At 40.5% G+C, this 22,854-nt stretch overlaps 1 protein-coding gene across 1 annotated transcript; it reads right to left on the bottom strand.

Annotated features, from left to right (window-relative positions):
- Positions 1-1,523: 1,523 nt before the first annotated feature.
- Positions 1,524-20,870, bottom strand: RADX (RPA1 related single stranded DNA binding protein, X-linked). Its single transcript, XM_054641466.2, has 15 exons — positions 20,219-20,870; positions 18,764-18,906; positions 17,846-18,038; positions 16,436-16,544; positions 16,214-16,305; positions 15,997-16,119; positions 14,797-14,895; positions 14,077-14,244; positions 13,441-13,601; positions 12,833-13,026; positions 11,738-11,806; positions 7,031-7,110; positions 6,273-6,566; positions 4,953-5,135; positions 1,524-4,536 (listed from the first exon to the last, which is right to left on the bottom strand). The coding sequence occupies exons 1-15, from the start codon at positions 20,856-20,858 to the stop codon at positions 4,391-4,393; spliced, it is 2,694 nt and encodes an 897-aa protein (XP_054497441.2). The 5' UTR covers positions 20,859-20,870; the 3' UTR covers positions 1,524-4,390.
- Between the last annotated feature and the right edge of the window lie 1,984 nt (positions 20,871-22,854).

Below are 22,854 nucleotides of genomic sequence, written 5' to 3'. Positions count from 1 at the left end.
GACAAATGGACCAGTAATTTCTTGGATGCTTCCTTTCTGAAGACAATATAATATTTGTCCTTCAGATTTTTCTGTTTTCTACAGACCTCAAAGAAAACTGCCCATATTCCAGGTCATATCAGTGTTCAGATTATTATGTGCTGCAGGATTAATAAAGCCCTGCCCACCTGAAGACATCCACTTCATCTGATTGTTCTCCAGTCTGTTTGTCTAAATGTATTTGCTTGTTAATTTGCTCTGGTTAGAGAAGATCTTTTTTGAATAGACTAAAACAACACAAAAATTGACTTCACCGAACTTCACAGCAGCACATTCTGATCTTTCCCATCTGGTCTTGAGCCTGCAGTTCATCTTCCTTTAGCCTGCAGTGCTCTCAGACCCCTTGCAGTGAGTTTTGGCCCTGGTCAATCAGGCCTTGGTTGAGCCTGTTGTTTTCTGGCCCTCAGCCCTGTCGGAAGCTGCGGTTCAGGGCCCCACTCCCAGTGGGGTGAGGGCTGGAGGGCAGAGAAAGGGCACACTCAGGGCAAATGAAAGTCATCAGTACTCACCCAGATAGTGGTCACAGATTACAGCACAGACAAAAAAGCCTTTATTGTTAACTGCCTGCTAAGCCAGGCTCTTCCTTTGACCTCATTTCTCTCCCTAGTACGGTTCAAGTGCCTGGCAGGACTGCAGGGAGGCAGAGCCCTGCTGGCTGCTCCTCAAGCCCTGTCCAACACGCTGCCCAGGCTGCTCTCAAGGTGGCTCAGTCACTCCAAAAGAGTTCACTGCCAGAGGGTTCAGGATGCTGTTGTGCTCATTCAAGTGCCAAAGCTGCAGAGCAACTCTGCTTGACGTGCCTGAGTTTTGCAGTGTTCATTTTATTCACACAACTTCCGGAGCTGGGAACAGACCCAGCAGCTGAGCAGCCCATGAGGATTTGTGGGTGTCAGTAACACTGGCTTTAGCAGATGTCTCTCCTTGGGTGACAGAGGTGTAGTTTGCAGAGCCCGGAGCTGATTCAGCTGCTGTACTGAGTTCCTTCCTCTTGAGGAAATGTAACACCCAGCCTGGGGTGGGGAAGCAGCTGAGAGCTTTGTCCCCAGTGCAGAGCAGATCTTCTCCAAGCTCTTTCCCATCCTGCAGGTTTACAGAGACAGCCCAGGAAGGGCTGTCCTGCCAGGCTGCCCAGAGCACACACTGCTGTGGCATTCCCAGCCCATTCAGCTGACAAGCAGCCAAGGAATTGGCTCCTATCCTGCACTGCCCAGCCTGGGGCTCAGCCCCAGTCCTGGAGCACAGTGGAAGGAGAAGGGACAAAGACACTCCCTTTCTCCCCTTTTTCTACAAAGCCATGCTGCACACCGTGTTGAAAGCCAAGAGAAGCTGCAATTGGTGGCACAGCTGCTGATGGAAGCTTGGTCTATTTCTCCTTTAAAGTTTCTTGAAAAGAGTAAACACGACTGTGGAGAAGATTCTGGGAAAATCAAAACAACTTACAAGAAGTAAAAAGGAAAGAAACGGAAAGAAAAAAATCCAAGATGTTTACATATATAAATTTGTTTATTTATATTCTCTTCTTTTCAATGTTGCACAACTTCTACATCACATTCATTCAAAATTAGTATTATTTTCATGATCTATGACTTAGGAACTTTTATACACTCAAAAGTACCACTACCTACATATGCTCTACCTTCCTCCCTTCTTTAAAATTAATGCTGAAACACAAGAAACATGCACATGTAAGGTTTTAGAGTAAAGTTCTTTGGTCAGGTACACCTTCCACAGTAATGAAATGTGTTCTGATATTATTTTACCCCTAGCAGTAGCAATACACAGCAGCAATAAAGGTGATCCCTTTGACATTTTGCAGGAGTAATGACTCTATATCTTAGCTTAACATGGCAAAAGTATCATTTTGACAGACTCAACACCAAAAATCAATTTGTTTTACAGTTTTGTTAATAAACACTGAAAGAAGTAAAACAGCAAATGGTTTCTTTGCAGAGAACCTTTGCTCCAGTCTGACAGTGCTGGATTGGCAGGGAGGAGGGAGACAGGCAGAGCAGTAGAATCACAATAACACTGCTGCACTTCAGCCACTGAACTCCACATATTAAGTCCAGTGTTATTTAGTAGGATGGTGACTCTACAGAATGATCCAAAGTAGTAAAATTCCAGATCTACTACAGGCATTGGATATTCACCAGCTGCACACAGCAAGCCTGTGCTTTCAACACTGGCACCCCAATCTGTGAGAGTAAGTACCTCTCCTTCCCAGCTTTGCCATGAAAGATTTCAAACACTTAAGTAAAATGACATCCTTTAATGTTTTAAAACATTATCTATATCCCAAATAATTCAGATCTTTCCTTTAGAGTCAGGAAGTCCTAACATATAGGATGAAATGATTAATGCTTTATGTTTAAAGTGTACTAAGCAGTGCAATGCCACAAACAGCCTTTGGCTCCATTTCTGTGGCATGTGGTGAAGGAAGGTGGCTGGACCATCTCACTAATGTGGCTCTGTGACAATTCAGCCACATCAGTCCTTTTGTGATGACAAACAGAATTCCTCTAAAAATTGCCTTAAGAAAGAAGAGTTTCATTAAAATTAGACTTCCATCTGAAGTATATGTAAATAAAAACACTGGCTGACACAGTCAGCATGGCTCAGTTTGGAACATGAAGTGCTGTGTCACTCACTCCAGAGCAATGGCCTCTCACCTTCACATACCCACAAGCAGCACAATGACACAAATAATACTGCAAGCAACACCCTGCTCTTCTTGGGTTGGTATCTTTTCATTTTGCCTTCTGTGGGTACTCTGAAAGGCATGACATTGCTCCAGAACTAATACTTCTGATTCATATTAAATAGACAGATACAATACAGTCACATTCAATTGACTTTTAGTTACAGTGCAATTTAAGTTAAACTATTCTCCTTAATATATTTTTAAACTGTAAACTACACTAGAAAGACACAATAGTTTTATTAATTTCATGATTTTTTTTTTCTGAAGTTGTCTGTGAACTTATATGTATCAAAATAAATTACATTCCTCTGTCAAATTACCATTAACTGAAGATAGGGTACAGACTTTAAGTACTTGATGACAAAGTCCACTGCCCCCAGGGCAGACAAGTGACTACTACTACTTGAAAGAGGTGATCTCCAATTACCAACAAGCTGCTAAAATGTACCTAAGAATTTATCTATTCCTATAAATTAACTCTGTGGGCTTTGGTCAATAATGGTACAATTACCTGGCAAATCTCTGTAATTCTTTCTTCTCAAAGAAGTGAATTGAGAGGAGCATTTCAAATGGACTAGTAGTCAAATTGCAAAGAGCTCCTGCTTGAAAATAATTTTGTAAGAATCCAGTTCCTCCAGTGATTTGAGCCTGTTTAACATGGGTAAAAATGTGCTACTTGATTGTGGACCAGCAGGAGCCAGGTGCTCCTCAGCAGAGGCAAAATGTTGGCAGAATTTTCCAGTCCTTTGCTTTTGTGGAAGCAGCAGCTTCTCATATTGGCTGAACTTAATGTTCTCAGAACACACCTAGAAATGATGTGGCAAACTGTATATCCTGCCAGAATTAGCACTTCTTAAAGGCAGTTTTCTCTTGCAAAGCTCAAAGCAAGTTCCAATTAAAAATTTTTTTCAAAAAATATTTCATTACTTGTATTCATGAATAAAATATGTTAAAAATGTTTGGATGCTATGCTCACTACCTAATACTCTGTGTACAAAAGCAGACATATAAAAACAGCACCTGACCTTGCTCAGGTGAAAAGAACTGAAAGTGGTTTCCTGGATCATGGTACTAAAGGCACCATGGTATTTAATCCCTTTCACAGTAAGCTTCAAGCCTAAAGAGCACTTAGGCTGCCTCTGGTAGCTTTCACTAAAAAAAGATCACCACAGAACATCAAAATTCTAATCCTCAAAATTATTCTAATTTTCAGCCTAAATTTTTGTCTCAGCCTGTTAATTCTTTTGCAAACACTGCCTTAAATATTAGGAAAGCTTGCCTCTCTTCTCAGTTCTCACCCAGATATACACATTTCCTGTGTATGTTTGTGCACAGGCAAAGAAAGACAGCTGACAATCACTTTGAGTCCTTGGTATCCTGCCAAATGATCAGCTCACTGTACTGCCTATTCATCCTTCTTGAACATCAGCAAGCAAGACATTGTCTAATCTGTTTCAAGACTTAAAAATAAAGGCAACAATTGTCCTTCCCAGTTACATGGATGACCACTACAACTGCCCTAAGAATCATGATTTTATGTTTGTGTCTGCTAGTTCTAGAAAAGTGCAATGTATAGAGGGTGTATTCAAGTTACAGCAATTTTATTTCCCTCCTGTTGAACAATATACATTTGAAAATTAAGTTAATAAATTACACTGGATCCAGCACACCTGGTTCCACTGTCTTGTAGATTTTGGTCAGAAAGACTTCGACTTTGTCATCCCCCAAGTGACACATGTCCAAGATGCAGATAACGTGTTTGCCATCAAGCTCCTTTGCTGCTTTTACAATTTCATCTAGAAGTTAAGAAAGGTGGTTTTAAAAGGTATTTGCTGTATACTCTGTACACAATAAAAAGGTGTACAGAATTGATAATGTTCTCCATACAATAATGTTCAACCTTCTTTCAGTGAAAAATTGTATTCATAAATTCCATCACTAGAAATGACAGAATCAGAATTAGATGTGAGTTTGTAGTTTGGATATTAAAATACTGTTTTCAGAGGATGAGAACAGCTCCAGCAAAAACTGCCTTGAAAGTTCAGTTTTGCAGCAATTTACTAAAGGTGGTGAAATAGAATTCACATCTCTTTCACTGAAGAGGTGAACAATGTCTGATCTACACCAGAGATTTCTACAGAGGATTAACTCTTGCACTGACAGATAAACCAAGAAATGATAAATGAGTAACATCAGTGAAAGGCAGCCTCACCTGAAAGAGGGAACGTGTCACCAAGCCTCCCACTGCTGGTGGCCTTCTGCTGGCATGCAGAGATACAACTCATACAAGACAATAATGTATCATTCTGAATGTCTTCCAGTTGAAACAAGTGGGGATTGTCAGGGCAAAACAGTGGAAGAAAAGCAACATCTATTGCTATATCATGGTTTATACCTGTTGAAGAAAAATATTTTATGTTAGCAGAAAACTTCCTATTCAGCCCATCAGCAACTTTGCACACCACTTCTCTTTTTTTTTCAACAAACCACTGAACTGATTTTTATTTACATCTTTTGTCCATTAGTTAATAATTAATGTCTAAAAATATGTTTCTACATAGGATTATACACAAGCACATTCAAATTTACATGATGTTATGAAATACTATGGTTTAAGGCTAACAATGCTGATAGTTCAGAAAACATTAAACCTTGGAAGCCATTTCATCCTCCTTTTAACTTTATCTGCAAATGCAGAGAAATAACTTTACAACCAGTAAAGTGTGCATACAGTGCTACTTTCATCTTCAATATTGTATTGTCAGTCCCAGGATTCCAATGACTTCAAATATTCTCTGCAAATGTCCCTTATCAAGTAATGAAAACCTTTAAATTATGGGAATTTAACATGAGCATTGTTAATCAAGGTAATTCATGTCCCTTTTTAAAGGGAAAACAAAATCAAACTTAATAACCCTCAATAAAGCTAGCAAATAGATACACATCAACTTAAAAATCAATCAACTGACACTTCATGTTAACCAGAAGCAGCATGGAGCAGTTAATGAGTATGGCTAAAATACAGCCTTTCATTTTCTGCCATGGAAAGAAGGCACTTTAGGAGCAACAGTATGAAAAAAATCAACTCAATGAGAATAATGCTGAAAAGAAGCATTTATAGTTGTCTTTTTAAGAACACTGACTTGTTTCTGATAAACACCTCTCCAGCAGAAAGCTGGCAAGTGCAATTTATTAATTTGCCTGATTACATCAGGACCTATTCCTAACTGAAATAATCAATAGTTTAAGGACTACACACATTCTTCAAATAACACTCATAAGACTATGCCAAAAACTGAAATTATACAAAAGGTGTTACTACAAATAAGATATTCAGGCATTTCATTGAAAAGTATGTTTAATGAGAATAAAATTTACCTTAAATGGGGACGCTAACAAAAATCTAAAATGTCAATAATTTTTCAAACCTCAGGAAATACTCAGAATCAATTGATTCCTTTAGAGAAATCCATTCAATCTGGTGAACTTACATTGCTCTTGCTTAACCTTTTTTACAAGGCAAGCTACTTACCCAGAACTGTCACTTCATAATATCCAAGGCCAATAGCACTTTTAAATTCATTGATGTTTTTATCTGTTCTGGCTTCTATTGGCTGGTGCACTGCTGCATGAAGGTTGTACTGTTGCATAAGTAAGTCTTTGTGCACATAATCAAATTTACGTGGGATACTTTCTGGGAATATTTTGCTGTGATGAAAATAATTCATTAACTTGTCTTTCACTTGTGCCCACAGGTCACTCTGCCAGGAACCACAAGTTCCTCCAGGCTCTTCAGTTTCAGCTATATTATTCACTTCTTCTTGATCTATTATAAGCACAGACAACATTTAGTTGCTTATATAATTGTATCACTCCTCTGTTAAACAAGAAACAATTTTCATTAGAACATTTCAATTATGAACACTATGAACAATTATGGCAGAAATTAAAAGAGCTACAAGGAAACATGAGGTCTTATGCTATAAAGTGCTTCTGAGATACTAACCTAACTTAAAACTTCTATAAAGATATACTGAGAATTTATTGCCCATAATGGGAAACAATCCAATGCTGTCCTTTCAGCCATCCCTTAGAACCCAGCAGGGAACATTGAGTAAAATGACATTTATGATACATTGCTACAGTGGTTCCCCAGAGGCTGATGCAACCAGATATACAGAGGAACTGTCTTAACAAGGGTTATAAGGATATCTTTGTTGCCTGGTTTGGACCTGAAGAAAAGTAGTCTTAAGCCTCCTAAGGGTAATATAAGAACTATTGGCAACATACCTGTGCAATACTGCAAACTGTCTGACACAGCCTGTCCTTTTTTATCTTGCACAGAATGTCCATGCTGATATTCATCTAAGCTATAAAAAGAAAATTATAGTGTGTATACGTGTATATATATACATATATATATTTATTTATTTACCTTAAACCTAATTAACCTCAAACTCTATGCAGCAAAAGACAGACTTCTAGTGATAAATGATACGAGCTCGAGTGAATGAGCTGATTCCTTATTGTGAGAGTTGTACACAGCAGCTGGACACAACAAGTAAACACAATTTACTTGTGCTCAGGAAAGCTCAGAATAGCTCTGGCTGATTCCTGGCTTTGGGAAACAGACGGGAAGGGTTTACACTGGCAGCGGTGTCTGCTGCCCTCTACTGGCACCGGGCGGAAATACCACGTGTGACACGGCCAAACGCACAGGTGACCAACACAGGTGACCGACAGGTGACCGACAGGTGACTGGATGGCAAAACCCGGTGCTCAGCATGCGCTGCACTGCCCTGCCATCCCCTTCAGCACCAGAAACACAGCATGAATGGAGCCATGCCACCACTCCGGAATCCAAAATGACAGAAATGCAAATCTCTATTTTCCTGTGGACATCCTGTCCTCTTGTAATGATCAGTTTAATGAAGCAAACTAGGTATTTGTTAGACTGTCTTTTTTTAATCATAAAGTTTTGAATTAATGATAAGAAACTATTCTTTATCAATCTAATAAATTACCTAGGATAAACATAAGAGGCACTCTGCAAGCAAACATGGTAAAATAAGCTCTTAGGTCCATGTATTCCTTCCTTCTTTGATCCATTCCTCTTATTAGAATAAAACCCACTGTGATGTCTGAAAAAACTTAGGGAAAGGACTATCTTGATTATCTTGCATCACTAACAACTACAACAGGTAAGACTTTGTTAAGGTACCATAAAAATTCCAGACCATCAAAGTAGTTAAGAATAATGACAAGATACAGACAGTAAAAAAGGAATCAAAGATGAACATGCTGTGTACTGAACAGCATATTGTATTGATATTAAATTTCATAAGGATTTGCAGGTTCTAAAAATATTTTTTTTCAATTTCATACTAAGGTGTATCTTGAAAATATAATGTCAACATTTCCTAACAAATGGAAAATATCTAAAATAGTATCTAGTGAGAAGATAAAAGGAAATGCACTATGGGTTTTGAGTATGAAAGTATATTTTAAGAAATGCACTGCCACCATGTATCACCACTGAAGTGACCTTCTTGTGATGTCCAAATCTAGGCACAAAAGAATCCTCACTTAAGCAGTACAACCTGGGAAATTACTGCCCACAAAATTAATTTTCACTTTTGGGATTTGGACCTGTCAAACATAAAATGAAACTCCAGCACAGTGCTAAGAAAGGCTTGCTCAGAAACCAACATGTCAAGTTAGATATATACCAACTTTTCATTAAAGCAGAGGATTAAACCAAGTCATACTGCTGACAAGTAGATATTGTGCAAAGTGGATATCATGGATTTTTTTCTTTTAAACTTGTCTAGATTTGGAAGTGAATAGGCTCTGATTTAAAGCAAGCAGAGCCTCAGGAAAATATGAAGAAAACTTGTCATGATTTTTCCCCACTTCTTTCACAGATCTGTAGCTGGGATAATTTCTACCTGCCCAACACATCATTCCTGCAGGCCTGCTTTGTGCTGGATGTGTGGACAGCCTGACATGAGTGAGGCTTGCAGGGGAAACTACTTGTCTCTAATCCAGTCCAGGTGCTTCTTTGTGACTGAACCACTGTGTCTGCAATGCACCTGAGGCCACCCAAATCCTTCCACTTACTGCAATGTGCTCCTGCTGTTGTACACCAAAACATCCACAGCCTATTTTACCCATGCCAGCTTTAGGAAAACTTGTGCCCTGCCAGATTTGCTGTTTCCAGCCTGCACTCTGCAGACCCCCCTTTTCACAGATGTCCACTTGAAAAAAATCCTTTCTTCACTATTTTCAGATACATTGATACTCAATTTGTCAGTCATTTTATTTTAAAGTATTGTCATCAAAAATAACATCAATCAAAATATATGGCAGATCAGTATTTTCAGAAACTACTGGGAAAGTAAGCACGTCCCATGCTTCACACCGATTTTCTAAGGACTGGGACTAAATGTGATAACTGAAATTAAGAAAAAAAAAACTTATGACTCACAGCTATGCCCAAACAATGCAAGGAAGTAAAGGGCCTCAAAGCAATACAAGAAAACATCTCACTCACTGATAAAACTGGTAAACTTTTTTATAGACTGGCTTGAAATTAACTGTTCTGACACCATTGTGATAAACACATCTACCACAGAAAGTAACAGAGAGACCAAAAAGCCTTCTATGAGAACTTGACAAGTCTACACAAATTGATTTTTATTATCTACTAATTTCCCTGACAAGTTCTGATTTATGTGAAAAAGGGTTGTGAAGGAAACATCACATGCTGTGAAACTTTCGGTCATGCAAACCTCAAGATGAATTTCCCTAAATTACAGAGTCCCCATTCCCTTGCTGTCACATCCACGAGAAGGAAAAAATATAAAAGGGTCTATGTGACAAAAAAATACAGAAGTGAAACTACAAGGACAGAAGCATGCAAACAAGTTCATTTCATGCAGTATGGAGTGGGAGCATGTAGTGCAGTAATTCCATGGTAACATGCTAAATTTATGAAGATTAAAATTCTAAGAAAACTACTGAACTTTTTTCACTTCCACATAAAAATAATCCTGTCTCAAATTCCTGATCTTTCCTCATTCACCATCACTTCATTCTCTATAAATTAAATTACTTTGGAGTACATTAAATGCTTAGAAGTACTATTATGTGGAAGATCTTTACTAGCAAGGATATAAATATCAACAATAATACTAAATTACCCATTTGCTTTGTTTCTGAAACCCTTAAAAATCAGGTAAGTTACCTCAGAAATGCAGGAACTGTAGCTGTCAATAAAAAACCTCAAAATAAGCTCTTACTGCTTAAAAACCCAAAAATGAAACCGCATGCTGAAAATAACATACAAAAAACTTGATGCAGAATAGTTTAAGATAGAATATGTACTTTAAAACATAACTCTACTATTGGATTCAATGATCCTTGTGGGCCCCTTCCAACTCAGAATTTTCTCTGAAATATGTGAAGTTTGTTAAAACTACTATTGTTATTTCATCAATATATTAAAGTATTTCAGTGAGAGCTGACGTTCTGCTACATCTAAGGAACAGAAATCAATGCAATTTTAAAGTATGTCAGCTAACTTTCTACTTTTCTTTGGCAATTTGGAGAATTCAGCACAATTCTATAGGTAGTTACAGAAATACACGAGTTACCTTTTAATTATATAGAGTGAAACAGCTTTCCATAATCCAACACAGACTTTCTCCTCCTTTAGCTGGGGTTCTAGCACTAATGGCATAGAGTGGACACACAGGTAGCAAGGAGAGTAGCAGATTGAGAAAAGCAGAGAACAAAGTAAACATGCCTTAACTTCTGGCTTCACCTATAAGAAATGGGGAGAAGACATTCTTCCCATCCACCCCCACCCTGGCAAAAGCGGAACATTTCTCAGCAAGCAAAAGAAAACAAGATTCCTTACAGTCAAGGAAAATTTCCTGATTTTCCTATGGATTTGTACCACAAGTCCCTGCAAAGTCCTGCACCACCTGCAGAACCTAAAGCCAGGTGATGTTTTTAATGAACCAGCTGCAAAGTTAGGTAATAACTTCTAGAAAATGCAGTTTCTACCAAAAGGACCAGGAAACAACACATGGGTTCAAAAGAGCCTCATTTATCCCACAGAAAAAGCTGTTGCAAATTAGCTTCCAGTAAATGTGTTTCAAGAAAATAGGAATGCTTGTAGGGGAGAAACACTGGCAGAATGGTCAAAAACTTTGTTGCTCTATTCCTAGCACTGAAATTCTTGGGTTTAGGGGGGAAAAGGAAGAGATGCTAAAAGTAAACCAAAAAGGCAACTGAGCCATATATGTAGTCATGACATAAATCCAGATCACTGCAAAATACACAAACATCCTAAATTACTGACACCAAGGAGTTCAAACATTCAAGTTGCTCATGTTCTGTCTGGAACAAGTGACAAGAATTTATAGCCCTTAAAATGCTCTGAGGAAAGTAGCTTCTAGCCCCTGGTTAACAAATAAAAGCACTCACTCAGTTTTCTTAATAATTTCACTTATAATTTCAGTAGGTTCCAGACTTGACAGGGCTCTGGGTTTGAAACTCCTATGTGAACTTCAAAAAAACCCCACCTTCTCTGGATCCAAGCTGAGTTATGTAACAACTGAATGCTGGGGAGTGAAAGGAGCAGGGGAGTGGCTTCCCAGGGTCAACCACACCTACACCTCTGTAGCATCAAGAAAAATGTACAGCTCAGCCACCACCAGAAAATCCATTCATTACCATGATGAACCTCTGTTATTATATATTCCTTTAGTAGAAGTAGTAGCAATAGAAGATGTTTAATAACATGCTCAAAATTATGTTTCAGATACATTTAGAGTGAGTGCAGATGAGTGAATAGAAAACATGAAACTCTACCCTGATCTCTTCTTTCATTTTGCTTCCTTAGAGACTCCCGATCTGTAAAACTTTTACTTGGAGTATTTTTGTTTGATTATTGCAATTATTCAACACAATTAATTTCACATGACTTACCCAAGTTTTCTTCTTACAGTCCGTGTAAAATAGGGGTGAGATGATACAGGACTAACAGATGTACCTCCCCTTAAAGTAGGAAATTCACCATTACTTTTCAGTATCTATTTAAATGGAAATTCACAAAGCAAAGAACTTTGATGTTTTTCTTTCAGGCAGAACTAAGACACTCAAATGCTGGAAGTTTTCATATGGAAAAGAATCCACTAAATTTGCCACAATTATCACTGCCAAGACAGAACTTCTATTTACCAAGGTTTTTGTAGTACTAAATCTTCATTCAATGCTAATTATATTTTATTTCACTTCCCCTCAAAATATACTAAATATCCACTCTCTTCATACATTATGACTTATGAATGTGAAAAGTAAAGAAGAAAAATATACCCTTTATTGTATGAGAAATCCACTGCAAAAAAACCAGATGTGACTGGCCTGAATTTTGAAACTTTCCATCTGTCAATGTGTACATCAGGCTCTCAATAGTGAGTATGGCTGTACTAGATTTGACACAAGTTGCAACAAAGAGCAGTCTTATACAAGCAGTTACTTTACTCCTGAATTTAACACAGCTGTATCAGACAAATTAAAAGTTATTTTGAGCCCTTAGGTTAGCACATGGCCACCATCTACTTTTCTTTCTGACAGCAAGTTACAGCTACATGCACTACCCCATTGCCCAGAAATCAAAAATAAGGGGTGTTTGAAATTAAGGAACAGCTATACCTGATTCTGCATTTTCAGCCAAGATGTCTGATTTCCTCACATCACTGTAACTGTTGTTTGTTCCACAGCTATGTCACTAAACTACATTTGGTTCAAGTATTAACTACTTTTATCTCAAATCTGTGAGCTTAATAAGAAAACAGTATAAATACTAATCAGAAGAGAGCACTGCAAACCTACTGTAATTAATCCTTCATTAGCATGAACAGTGTCATCACCTGACGCCAGGAAAAGTACATAATTACATTTCAAAGATTAAACTAGATATGCTTTTAAAGCTCTCTTATTATTTTCTACAGCCTGGGCTCTGGCTTAATTTCTGAAAACAGTTTTTAGAAGATCCACCACATATTAATGAAGAGAGCTTACTGCTCTGCATCTCTCCTGGATCTGCGCGTTGTCTTTCTCTTGACTGAACTCCTTTTGGACAGCGGAGCTTGGTGCTGATGCTCCCCAGGAGGGCAGGGTGGCCCCAGAAGAGACTTAACTTCTGCAGGTTTTCCCTTGTCAGCACCGTCTCCTTCGGACACAGAAGAACTTCCCAGACACTGAGAGGTATCTTTCTGCAACAACATTAATTGTTTAAGAATTTCAATGCACTTAAAGCTACTTCTTCCAACTCAAAAACCTGCAAATTTCTGACAGTCACCTTACATTTAGCAGAAATTATATTCTAATCATATTAATAAGGTAAATTCTGTCTAGAAGGTGACAAGTGAGCAATGTTGCAGCAGTTGCCTCTCCCACACTCCAATTTACACAAGGTGATCAGTCAAACTAGTAACTTTGAAACAGTTACAAGTTTTACAGAGGACTGCCAAAACACTTTCAGAGAAGCACTGAATCATCACTTTTTAAAATTTTGCTCTCAAAAATCAGATTAAGAGACAATGTAATGAGATTCTGAACTCATATGCAAAATTCTCCATTCTAAGGACAATCATAGCTGCTTTGGCATTAACTGTCACACACCATACCTGGACCAGGTCCCCTCCTGGGGCTGCTTCAGCTGCATTGCTCCAGCTGATGTATCTTATGGCACTAATTATTCCCTGAACAGCAACTCGCTTGTGTTCTCTGTAGTGCAGGTCTTCAATCTCTTTCCCTATTTCACCTATGGGTTTCAAAACTGATTCAACTGCAAAAAAGAAATTTCCAGAATCAAGTTTTAGAGTCATATAATACTCTCTAACACAAGACTAAAAAGAAGATTTACTAAATATTAAATTGATTTAAATTTATGCTTTTAAAGAATTCTAAACTTTTTTGTTATCCACATCACATGGAAAAAAATTAAAACAATAAATCTTTTTTGTGCATAAGCATCTGTTAGTATGCATTGTCAGACACCACAATTTCTGTTTCAGGTGAAATTTCCAGTTCAATGTAGCCTTCAGAATAACTATTTTTAATTCTGATGTAGCAGAATATTCAGAGTAAAACTTCAGGTATATGTGTAGCTCACCTCAGCTTCTACAATTCTCCTGCAGCTAGCAGTGCAATATTTTCTGTGAGGTGAGGATTTAGCCTATGAAACATTTAGGCATAAAAGGAAGTTTTCTTGGAGTTAGACTGAAAAGGCCACAAATCTAAAGATATTTAATATGTGATACCTTCATTGTTTTTACAATATTTCAAAAAGCTATCAGGAGGTCGTGGAAAAGGGTAATAGCCACCGATGACAGTTTTCTTTATTTGATCAGCTTCACTTTGAGATTCCATCCACTGAATGAAGTTTTTCACTTTGGCATCCTTGGTGTATGGCTGGCCCTTGTGCCACCCTTTTAAGACAAAAATAATCAGGTATCAAAACCAAAGCAGGCAACTGACATTTGTTCTCATTTTGAAACTCCCCTGAACACTACCTAGAAAAAACAAATCAGGAAAATCTTGAGAGTACAAACATGTCTTTTGTCAAGAGTGTTTTACAAAATGAGTACCTTGAATTTCTTGACTACACTTGCATTTGACACTGAATGTCAGACAAACGTTAAATAACAGAAAAAACCAAAACAACTAGCAAAAAAGCTCCTAGAACAGGAAAGCTGCAAGTGTTTTTTAATATTTTAAGTAAGTGGAAACCACAATTGCTACCCTATCAAAATATTAACAGCCTGAAAGAATTAGTAAACATGTGTCTTAACCTAGAAATACTTTTCATAGATAAATCCATTTTAATGCCTTACAAGAATGCCATTTGCCTTCTTGTCTTCTGCAGTGATGTTTCCTTATTACCTCATAGTCTGTATTGATTTATCATGCTGTAAAATGAAAATACCCTTTCCAAAGAAACAACATGAGAACTACATAAAACTAGAAGTAGTTTAAGTTACCTTTAATGAATATTTGACTTTCATTTGAAGTTGTAAGGTAAACTGTCCTGGAAGGATTCTCAGTCATCACTCTCATCTGTGTGCACACCAAGTATGTCACTGGAAAAAAAAAATTCATTTTTTTTCCTGACAGTTCATTGATTTTAGAATACCAAGATTGACACACACTGGATTGATTTCATTAAGTCCTCTAAACAAGGCAATTTAGTTCTTGACCCTACAAATGTTTCACACAGGTTTTGAGTATCCATTATAAATTACCATATAGACATGCAATTAAATCTTGAATTTAATTTCAGCATAGATATTAAAACTGAAACATGAGATACTTCATAAGGTAGGATACCATTGAAACAAATAGTACAAATATTGGTATTAGATAGCTGTGTTTCTTAAGGATAAAAAGTATAAAATGATGAGAAATTATGGCATGCCACTGCAAAACTTCTAAACAGAGCTCAAACACTGGAATGTCATTCCTTCCCACTTCCCCAGAACACTCAAGATGAATGCAGCCATAATCTAAGCAGGATTGTGCAGCTGGTGCTGCATCAAATGATAAAAAAATTTACATCAACACCAACCAGTGTTAAAAAAAGAATGAGTGCTTGGAGGAGAAGAGAAAGAAGGCAAGAAGAAATATTTAAAGCTCTTTTAAAATCCTTCATTAAGGATTCCCTAGTTTAAAATTTATTAGTCTTAGCTCATGTGTGATAAGTAACACAGCTGGTTTTTTGCTGTTTGGGCAAAAAACATTGTTTCAAAGAAATTAAGTTTTTCCACTTTCACCTCTCTCTTCATTCAATCCTCTTAAGTTATTCCTGTCTATAAAAAAACCAGATATTTACAGGTCAAGAGGAGCAAGAGATTTTACCAGCTGCTGCCTTTAACTGCCTCTGATGCAAGAGATATTGCCCAGGTTCTTTGTCACAGAAACATCTGAAATGAAGGCGATCAGAGCAGGCCCAGGCCCAGCTGCTCACCTAATTGTTTATGCTAACTGACAGACTGCAATTTGTAAGGGTTTCAAATATTTAAGCTATTTTTATTCTTAAATTTTAATTTCTGCCCACTATCTTCTGCTTGAGAAGATAAATCGTGGCATTTTTTATTCAGTGGCAACTAATCTCAGAATTAGAAATTCACAATGAACTAGAAAACCATTAAGAATAATTATTAGGATTATAGAGAGATAAATACTTGGATGAATATGCTCAAACACATCTGGCTGAGAAGTTGCAAACAATTCCAGTACGAACGGTTGCTCTGAGGTCCCATCAATGGCATGTGCCCAACGATACAGCCAGAAGTCTTCACTGTGTTCTAGATAAATAAATATTAAGAAAAATGTATAAGCATTTAATTAGAAATTTAGAAACTATTTGATAAGTTCTGAAAGTCATATTTATAGAAAAACCTCTTTTTCTGGCTCGCTCAGCCCTTCCTACAAATGTCACAAGACCAATAACATCACAGGAATGATTGTGCGGTAAGTCATCCAGCTCTGACCTAAAAGCAAAATAGAAGAAAGCTGGGTAAGCTTTCTCAGAAACTCTGCAAAAAGCATTTCCAATTAACATTCACTGTAAGGTAGTGTAATTTAAATTCCAGCTTGATAACCAATAAAATTCTATTTTACCTTGTGATAAACCTATATTTAACTTCAGGTAATCCCCACTCTGGCTTAACCATTTCTTCTGGAATAATATTTATTTCAGTAGGAGGATCCCGAACATTAAGGCAAATTTCTGACAAAGAAAAAAAAGTAACATTTATGGCATGAATACAAATTATCATCATCATCATCAACATTGTTATAATAATAATATAACATTTTGATCTCTTTGTTACCATTCCTACCCCAATAATGCTTGTAAGAAATCAGGAGTGCAGAGTAAATAAGGCCATGAAAATGCAGAGATATTGACCCATAGAGAAAGTCACCTCACATGGCATATTCTACTCTGTCCTCTATGCATAAAAAGGTTTTTGGCAATTATAATTGTTTTCAGGGTTGGCTTGTAGCTGTCATCACCTTCCCTCACAAACTTCCATTCCCAGCTAAACATTTCTATCTCCTGCCAAGCCATCACAAATACTTCAGACATTGAGATCTGATTTAAATACAAATATTTATCAGTCAGGGAAGATATTGCTTCTGGCAGTGAAAACATTGCTTCTTTTTGTGCACTGTAGCTAATTTTTGTGCACTGTTTCCTAACTCCATTAGGAAACTGTCATTGTCAATAAGTGACACATACATCACCCTTCACCAACATGCATATTGTTCCAAGAAGTTATTTGAATTTTCTGCATGTTGTATGTCATTTTGTTCTGAGTATAAAAGCACAAAATGGGAAAGAGCTCATATAGAGTGAAGGTGAGAGAAAACAACGCCAAAGTTGATCAAATCCAGCTTGAAAAGGCCATTACTGTTATATTGCAGGACTTGTATTTTTGTAGTATAGCTCCTTTGAGTATCTGCCACACAAAAAAACTGGCAAGTAAGAAAATGCTTTTTATAGCCAAGGAATATTCTTCATACACACTCCCACAGAGATGCTCTTTCAGCACACAGAAGTCATCAATGCAACTTTTTATTCTGTGGAGCTGTGCAGATACTCTGGGCCTTGACAGTATAAAATCTAAAGTCAGATGAGGTGATAATGTCCTTCAATCACCTGGGAAAAGGTGTGAGCAGTGTACAAGTGATATGTGTGTTATTAAGCAGGAAGCAGAATCAGATTAAAAATCGTTACTAGTGGCCTATCTTTATAATCTCTGTTCCTGATATCAGGGATTCTTTATTTTTTTATTTTTTAAATAAAGGGTTTACCTAATTGTGGCAGTAAACTTTGTAGACATGATTCAATATAAACAGGGAAGAGCAAGAACCTGGATGCTCAGACACCTTTCAGAAGTACTAATTAAAGATTTATACTTTATCAGTTAGTCTCAGCAATGGATCACTTTCTATTTTACTTCTATGGAGAACTACTTTGCACAACTGTATTTTATAGACTCAAAATAGGTTTCTGCAATACTTAACCAATTGTAGCAAATCTCTTCATCTGTGAATCCCCTGGGGTGGGGTGTGTTTTAAATGGGTAACTGGATTTGATGGCATACTTGGCAAGGAGCAGCACTGTGCCAACCTTCATACTATGATACCATTCAGGACACAGAGAATTCCACAAAACCATTGACATCATGCCTGAGCCATCAGCAACTTCAAAGTAAGCCTGAAGAAAAAAAAGAGACAATCTACAGTCATCTTATTTATGATCATTCTGCTAGGTATTTATTTTGGATAATGCACCAGTACTTGACTCATAAATGATTTCTCTGTTACAAATGGATATAGATGTTCCAGAATGTGTACTGAATACTAGAGTGGAAAAAATCCCCAATTTTTAACCCGGGCAAATGCTGAATCTGAAACTGAGCAGATCACTAAGCAGTTAAAAAAGATTTTTAAATTAACCCACCATACCTCCAGTCTCCTTTTCCAAGAAGTTTAAGACAAAAATATCACAAGTTAAATGTATTAGAAAAATCATTAAGAATTTTACAGTAAAATAATCTATCTGAAAGTCAACAGATGACAGAATCAGGGCCTAGAAATAATTTAAATATAGTGCCTTTTTTTTTTTGACAGGACATACTAAGTCCAATTTTAAAAGCATAGAGATCAGAAATGTTTAGGTTGTTAACTACTAACACCTCGAAGTATCCTTTTCTTCACAAAAAGCTCAAATGAACCATAGTAACTGAAATTCATCCACTAAAGTTTGTAAATATATGATCATAAAATTCAGCATTCCTGCTCTGCAGAGCTCAACATTTTTGTAAAGGCAGCATATAAAATAGCTATAAAATAACTTTATCTGCTTACTATATGGGAAAAATTATTTTCAAACATTCTACAGCAATCTGAGTGTTAACCTATGCATTTATCCCTCTTTACCTGATAAGGCATATCCATTTTTTTCTCTGGTTTTCCATAGTACTTTAGTCTAGATTTGTGCAGGATTCTCACAAGAAGTGGATGGAAATGCACTCTGCTTCTCCATGTCATTTCCAGATGACCAAGATTAGTCAGTTTGGAGACTAAAGTTAAGGGGAGGGGAAAAGAAAAAACCAAAAAAGAGCATTCATGATTGAATGTCTGAGTTTCCAGGAGTAAAGTGGCAGGATGTTACATGTATTTTATTAATGTTTCTAACATTTAACAAGCCTCATCTGCTGATATCATTCACTAATAAAATTCTGTTATGAACTATCTGCACACAGCATAGTTTTGCTCTTTTTTTAAATTGAGAGTGATGACACATTTTAAATGACACAGAAGTGTTGTCAGATGAGCAGAAGGGCTATTAAAAAACCACAGGTGTCAGCCTCCAAGGGCATCACACTCATGCAGAAGTCCTGTTACACCTCTCTCCTCACCAGGCCTCATGGAATGGCCTGAGCCCCCCAACACTGACCCCATTTTGGGTGGCAGCTTCTAAGTGTGAGCATCTTGCCCCACACCAGACACAAGACTACCACTGCCCCCAGTGTTTTTGACACCTCAGGAGACCGGGCACAAGCACCACAGCTACATACTTCCAGTCAATGTTTGTAGAGTTTAAAAAAACTCTCTCAAAGCAACACAGAATCACAGAAGGGGCTGGGTTCAAAGGGGTCATTTCATTGCAATATTCTGCCATGGGGGGGACACGCTGCACCACACCAGGTTGCTCAGAGCCCCATCCAAGCTGATCTTAAACGATTCCAGGGATAAGTATCCACAAGCTGACAATTCTGGGATACCTGTGCCAGTGCCTCACCATCTTCCCAGGGAAGAGGTTTTTCCCACAGGAGCAGATGAACTGTGCCACAGGTGGCACATTCCTAGTGAGGCCAAACACAGCTGGAGGATATCAGGAAGCTCAGCCCAGCTGCACAAGCAATCACAGAATCAATCAGGTTGGAAAACACCCCTAAAATCATCGAGTCCAACCTATGACCAAACACCACCTTGTTCGCCAGGCCATGGCAACAAGTACCACATCCAGCCTTTAACACCTCTAGGGACGGTAACTCCATCACCCCCCTGGGCAGACTGTTCAAATGTTTAATCACCCTTCCTGTGAACAACTCTTGCTTATGTGCAAGCTAAACTTTCGCTTAAGACTATGCGCCCTTGCACTGCCGCTGGTTGCCTGGGCAAAGAGCCCGAGCCCAGCCGGCTACACCCTTCTGTCAGGTGACTGTAGAGAGCGAAAAGGCCCCCTCAGCTCCCTCATGGGACTTGTGCTCCCGACCCTTCCCCAGCTCCGCCGCCCCACAAACACGGCACCGCCCCCTCCCTCAGGGCGCCCCGCGGCGCCTCAGGGCGTCCCTGCCGCACCCCTACAGCCGCCTCCTCCGCGCTTACCGTCCACATCCACCTGCACCGGGGGCCTGTCCGGTACCCACATGTCTCCATAGGGATCCTCGTTGTTCCAGAGCGGCAGGTAGTGCCTATTGTCCCCGCGGAGGGGCTGGAGCGGGCGGTACCCGTTGGGCGGGGTGGCCGCGGTGTCGGTGTCGGTGCCCCCCTCCCGCTCCAGCCCCTCCAGGCAGAAGAAGCCGCGGTTCAGGCGCCTCTCGTCGTAGCGGTACGAGCAGCGCGTCAGGCGGAGGCGCGTGCCCGCCCGCAGGCGCGCGCGCTGCACCAGCCCGTTGAGGCGCGGCGCGAGGTGGCAGCGGTGCCAGCGCGCGCCGTCCGCCAGCGTCAGGTCGTACCAGTACTGGCGGGGCGCGGCGGGCGGCGCCTGCGCCAGGTACCGCTCCACCGCCACCACCGTCACCGCCAGCGGCTCCGCGGGCGCCGCGCTCAGCTGCGAGGAGCCCTGCACCTCATCGAACACCCTCTGCAGGCAGAAGACCCCGCCGCCCTCCGCCGAGGCCGCTGCCCGGCTCTCCTCGGCGCGTTTCGGGGTAGGGTCCTGCATGACAGCGCCCTGGCCGCCCCTCCTGGGCGAGAGCCGCGCTCCGGGGCGCTGCCGGGGCCGGCCGCAGCTTCCCGCTGTCATGGCTGAGCGCAGGGCACCGCCCCCACGGCGCGCGCGCGCGCGGGGCGGGGCGGGCGGGCGCGCGCCTTTCAAACCTCCAACGGCCGGGGCCGGGGCGGGGACACGGGGACAGCGACAGGGACCCGACAGCCGGGCCGGGGATGGGGACACGGGGACAGTGACAGGGACCCGACAGCCGGGCCGGGCCGGGCCGGGGATGGGGACACGGGGACAGTGACAGGGACCCGACGGCCGGGCCGGGGACACGGGGACAGTGACACGGGGACAGTGACAGGGACCCGACGGCCGGGGCGCGGATGGGGACATGGGGACAGCGACAGTGATAGGGACCCGACGGCGGGGCGGGGATGGGGACATGGGGACAGCGACAGCGGCGCGGCGGCCGGGGAGCGGCTGCGGTCAGGAGCAGGGACGGAGCTGAGGCCCGGAGAAGCGGTGGGAGAGGCGGCCGCGGGTGTTCCTCGGCCAGGCCGGGGCCGCGGCTGTTCCCGTGCTCGCTCGCCGGTGGCTGTGGCGGTGCCCGGCAGCTCGGGGCGCAGGTGAGCCCAGCGCCCCCTCGGAGGGACAGAGGCCCTGATTGGCGAGCATCGCCTCGGTCCCTGCCTCCCTGCCGCACCTGTTCCTGGTTCCACAGCACTCCTCATTGCTTCTTCCTTACCATCAGTGTGTTTCCAGGCTTGTGCCTGCTTCTAATATTGTATTTGTCTTTTACATAGTTGCAGTGTGAGGGTAATCATAATCATTTTGCCATTGAAACAGTCTACTGGGTCTTGTTCTTGCTCCCATCTTCAGAAGAAATTCTTCCTAGTGGATCCTAAGTGTGTGAGATTTATATTATTATTGATTCTTGTCCCACTGCAACTACCAACTTCTTTATCACACCATAGAATCAAAGAATGGTTTGGGTTGGAAGGGGCCTTCAAGACCATCTGGTTCCAAATCCCCTGCCATTGGGACATTTTCATTGATCTCATAAGTAGTCCTGTGAAAGCTTACCAAGATCAAGAGCTTTGATATTTTACCAGTGCCTGCATTTTTTTCTAGAGGAGGAAACACCTCTTATGAGGAAAGGTGGAGGGAGTTGAGCCTGTTGAAATCAGAAATTACAAGACTGAGAGGGGATTTTATCAATGTCCACAAATATCTGAAAAACAGGTATCAAGAGAACAGGAACAAGTGGTGCCCAGTGACAGGATAAGGGGCAACAGGCACAAACTAATACCCAAAGAGCTCCATCTGAATAGGAGGAAAATTTTCTTTTGAGGGCAGAAGCAGCTGCAGCGTGCCTGGAGCTCGGGGCTTTCTGCTTTAAAAACCCTAACCCTAGGCAGGTAAATCAGCTGGAACTGGAACAGGCTGCCCAGAGAAGTTGTGGAGTCTCCTCTGGAGATACTCAAAATCTGTCTGGATGAGATCCTGCTCTGCATGACCCTGCTTTAGCAGGGGGCTTGGTCTTGATGTCCTCCAGAGATCCCTGCCCACCCCAGCCATTCCAGCAGGACGGAGTGAGGAGAGGGGTAAAAAAAAAGGCCAGGAAGAGTAGCAACTTCCAGTCTTTATAGTGTCACTGGTCCAGATAGTCTGGAAATCCAGAAGTGTGGCTGCAGCTTAGGCAGAGCTGGCTCAGGTGCTGGGCCAGAGCAGTTCCTCCAGCCTGAGCACAGCTGTATCCTTGGTCTACTGCCTTTGTTACTGTGGAGCATTTGCCATGGGGAAATTGGAAAACCTGTCACCTGAATCATTTTAAATAGACTGAAAAAACTAGACAAAGGGGTATAAAGCACAAGCTTTTGCTGGCCTTTAGAATTCTCTAGGAATGCTAAGACACTATGGATTTTATGATAATCACAGTGCATTCCTCAGTGAGAAAGTTTAAAACAAATCAGTAATTTGTGTTATGTTGAAGCTAAATATTGGGTAAAACTTCCACAGGGTGTCTTTCTTCCCCAGTAAACACATGACTTGTGTGAACTGGAGAATGGCATTTACAGTTTAA

Source organism: Agelaius phoeniceus, chromosome 14, assembly GCF_051311805.1.
Source record: "Agelaius phoeniceus isolate bAgePho1 chromosome 14, bAgePho1.hap1, whole genome shotgun sequence".
Taxonomy (NCBI): domain Eukaryota; kingdom Metazoa; phylum Chordata; class Aves; order Passeriformes; family Icteridae; genus Agelaius; species Agelaius phoeniceus.
The sequence above is the reverse complement of the archived record's forward strand: the minus strand, read 5'-3'. Positions and strand labels throughout refer to the sequence as shown.

Bases quoted from the DNA above. Each gene is read 5' to 3' on its own strand.
- RADX (XM_054641466.2), bottom strand. From the start codon at position 20,858: ATGACAGCGGGAAGCTGCGGCCGGCCCCGGCAGCGCCCCGGAGCGCGG. The intron at 11,807-12,832 runs GTAAGCTCTCTT...TCCTACTTTAAG, and splicing joins TCCAGGAGAGATGCAGAGCA to GGGAGGTACATCTGTTAGTC. The intron at 6,567-7,030 runs GTATGTTGCCAA...TGCTTATAATAG, and splicing joins CAGTTTGCAGTATTGCACAG to ATCAAGAAGAAGTGAATAAT.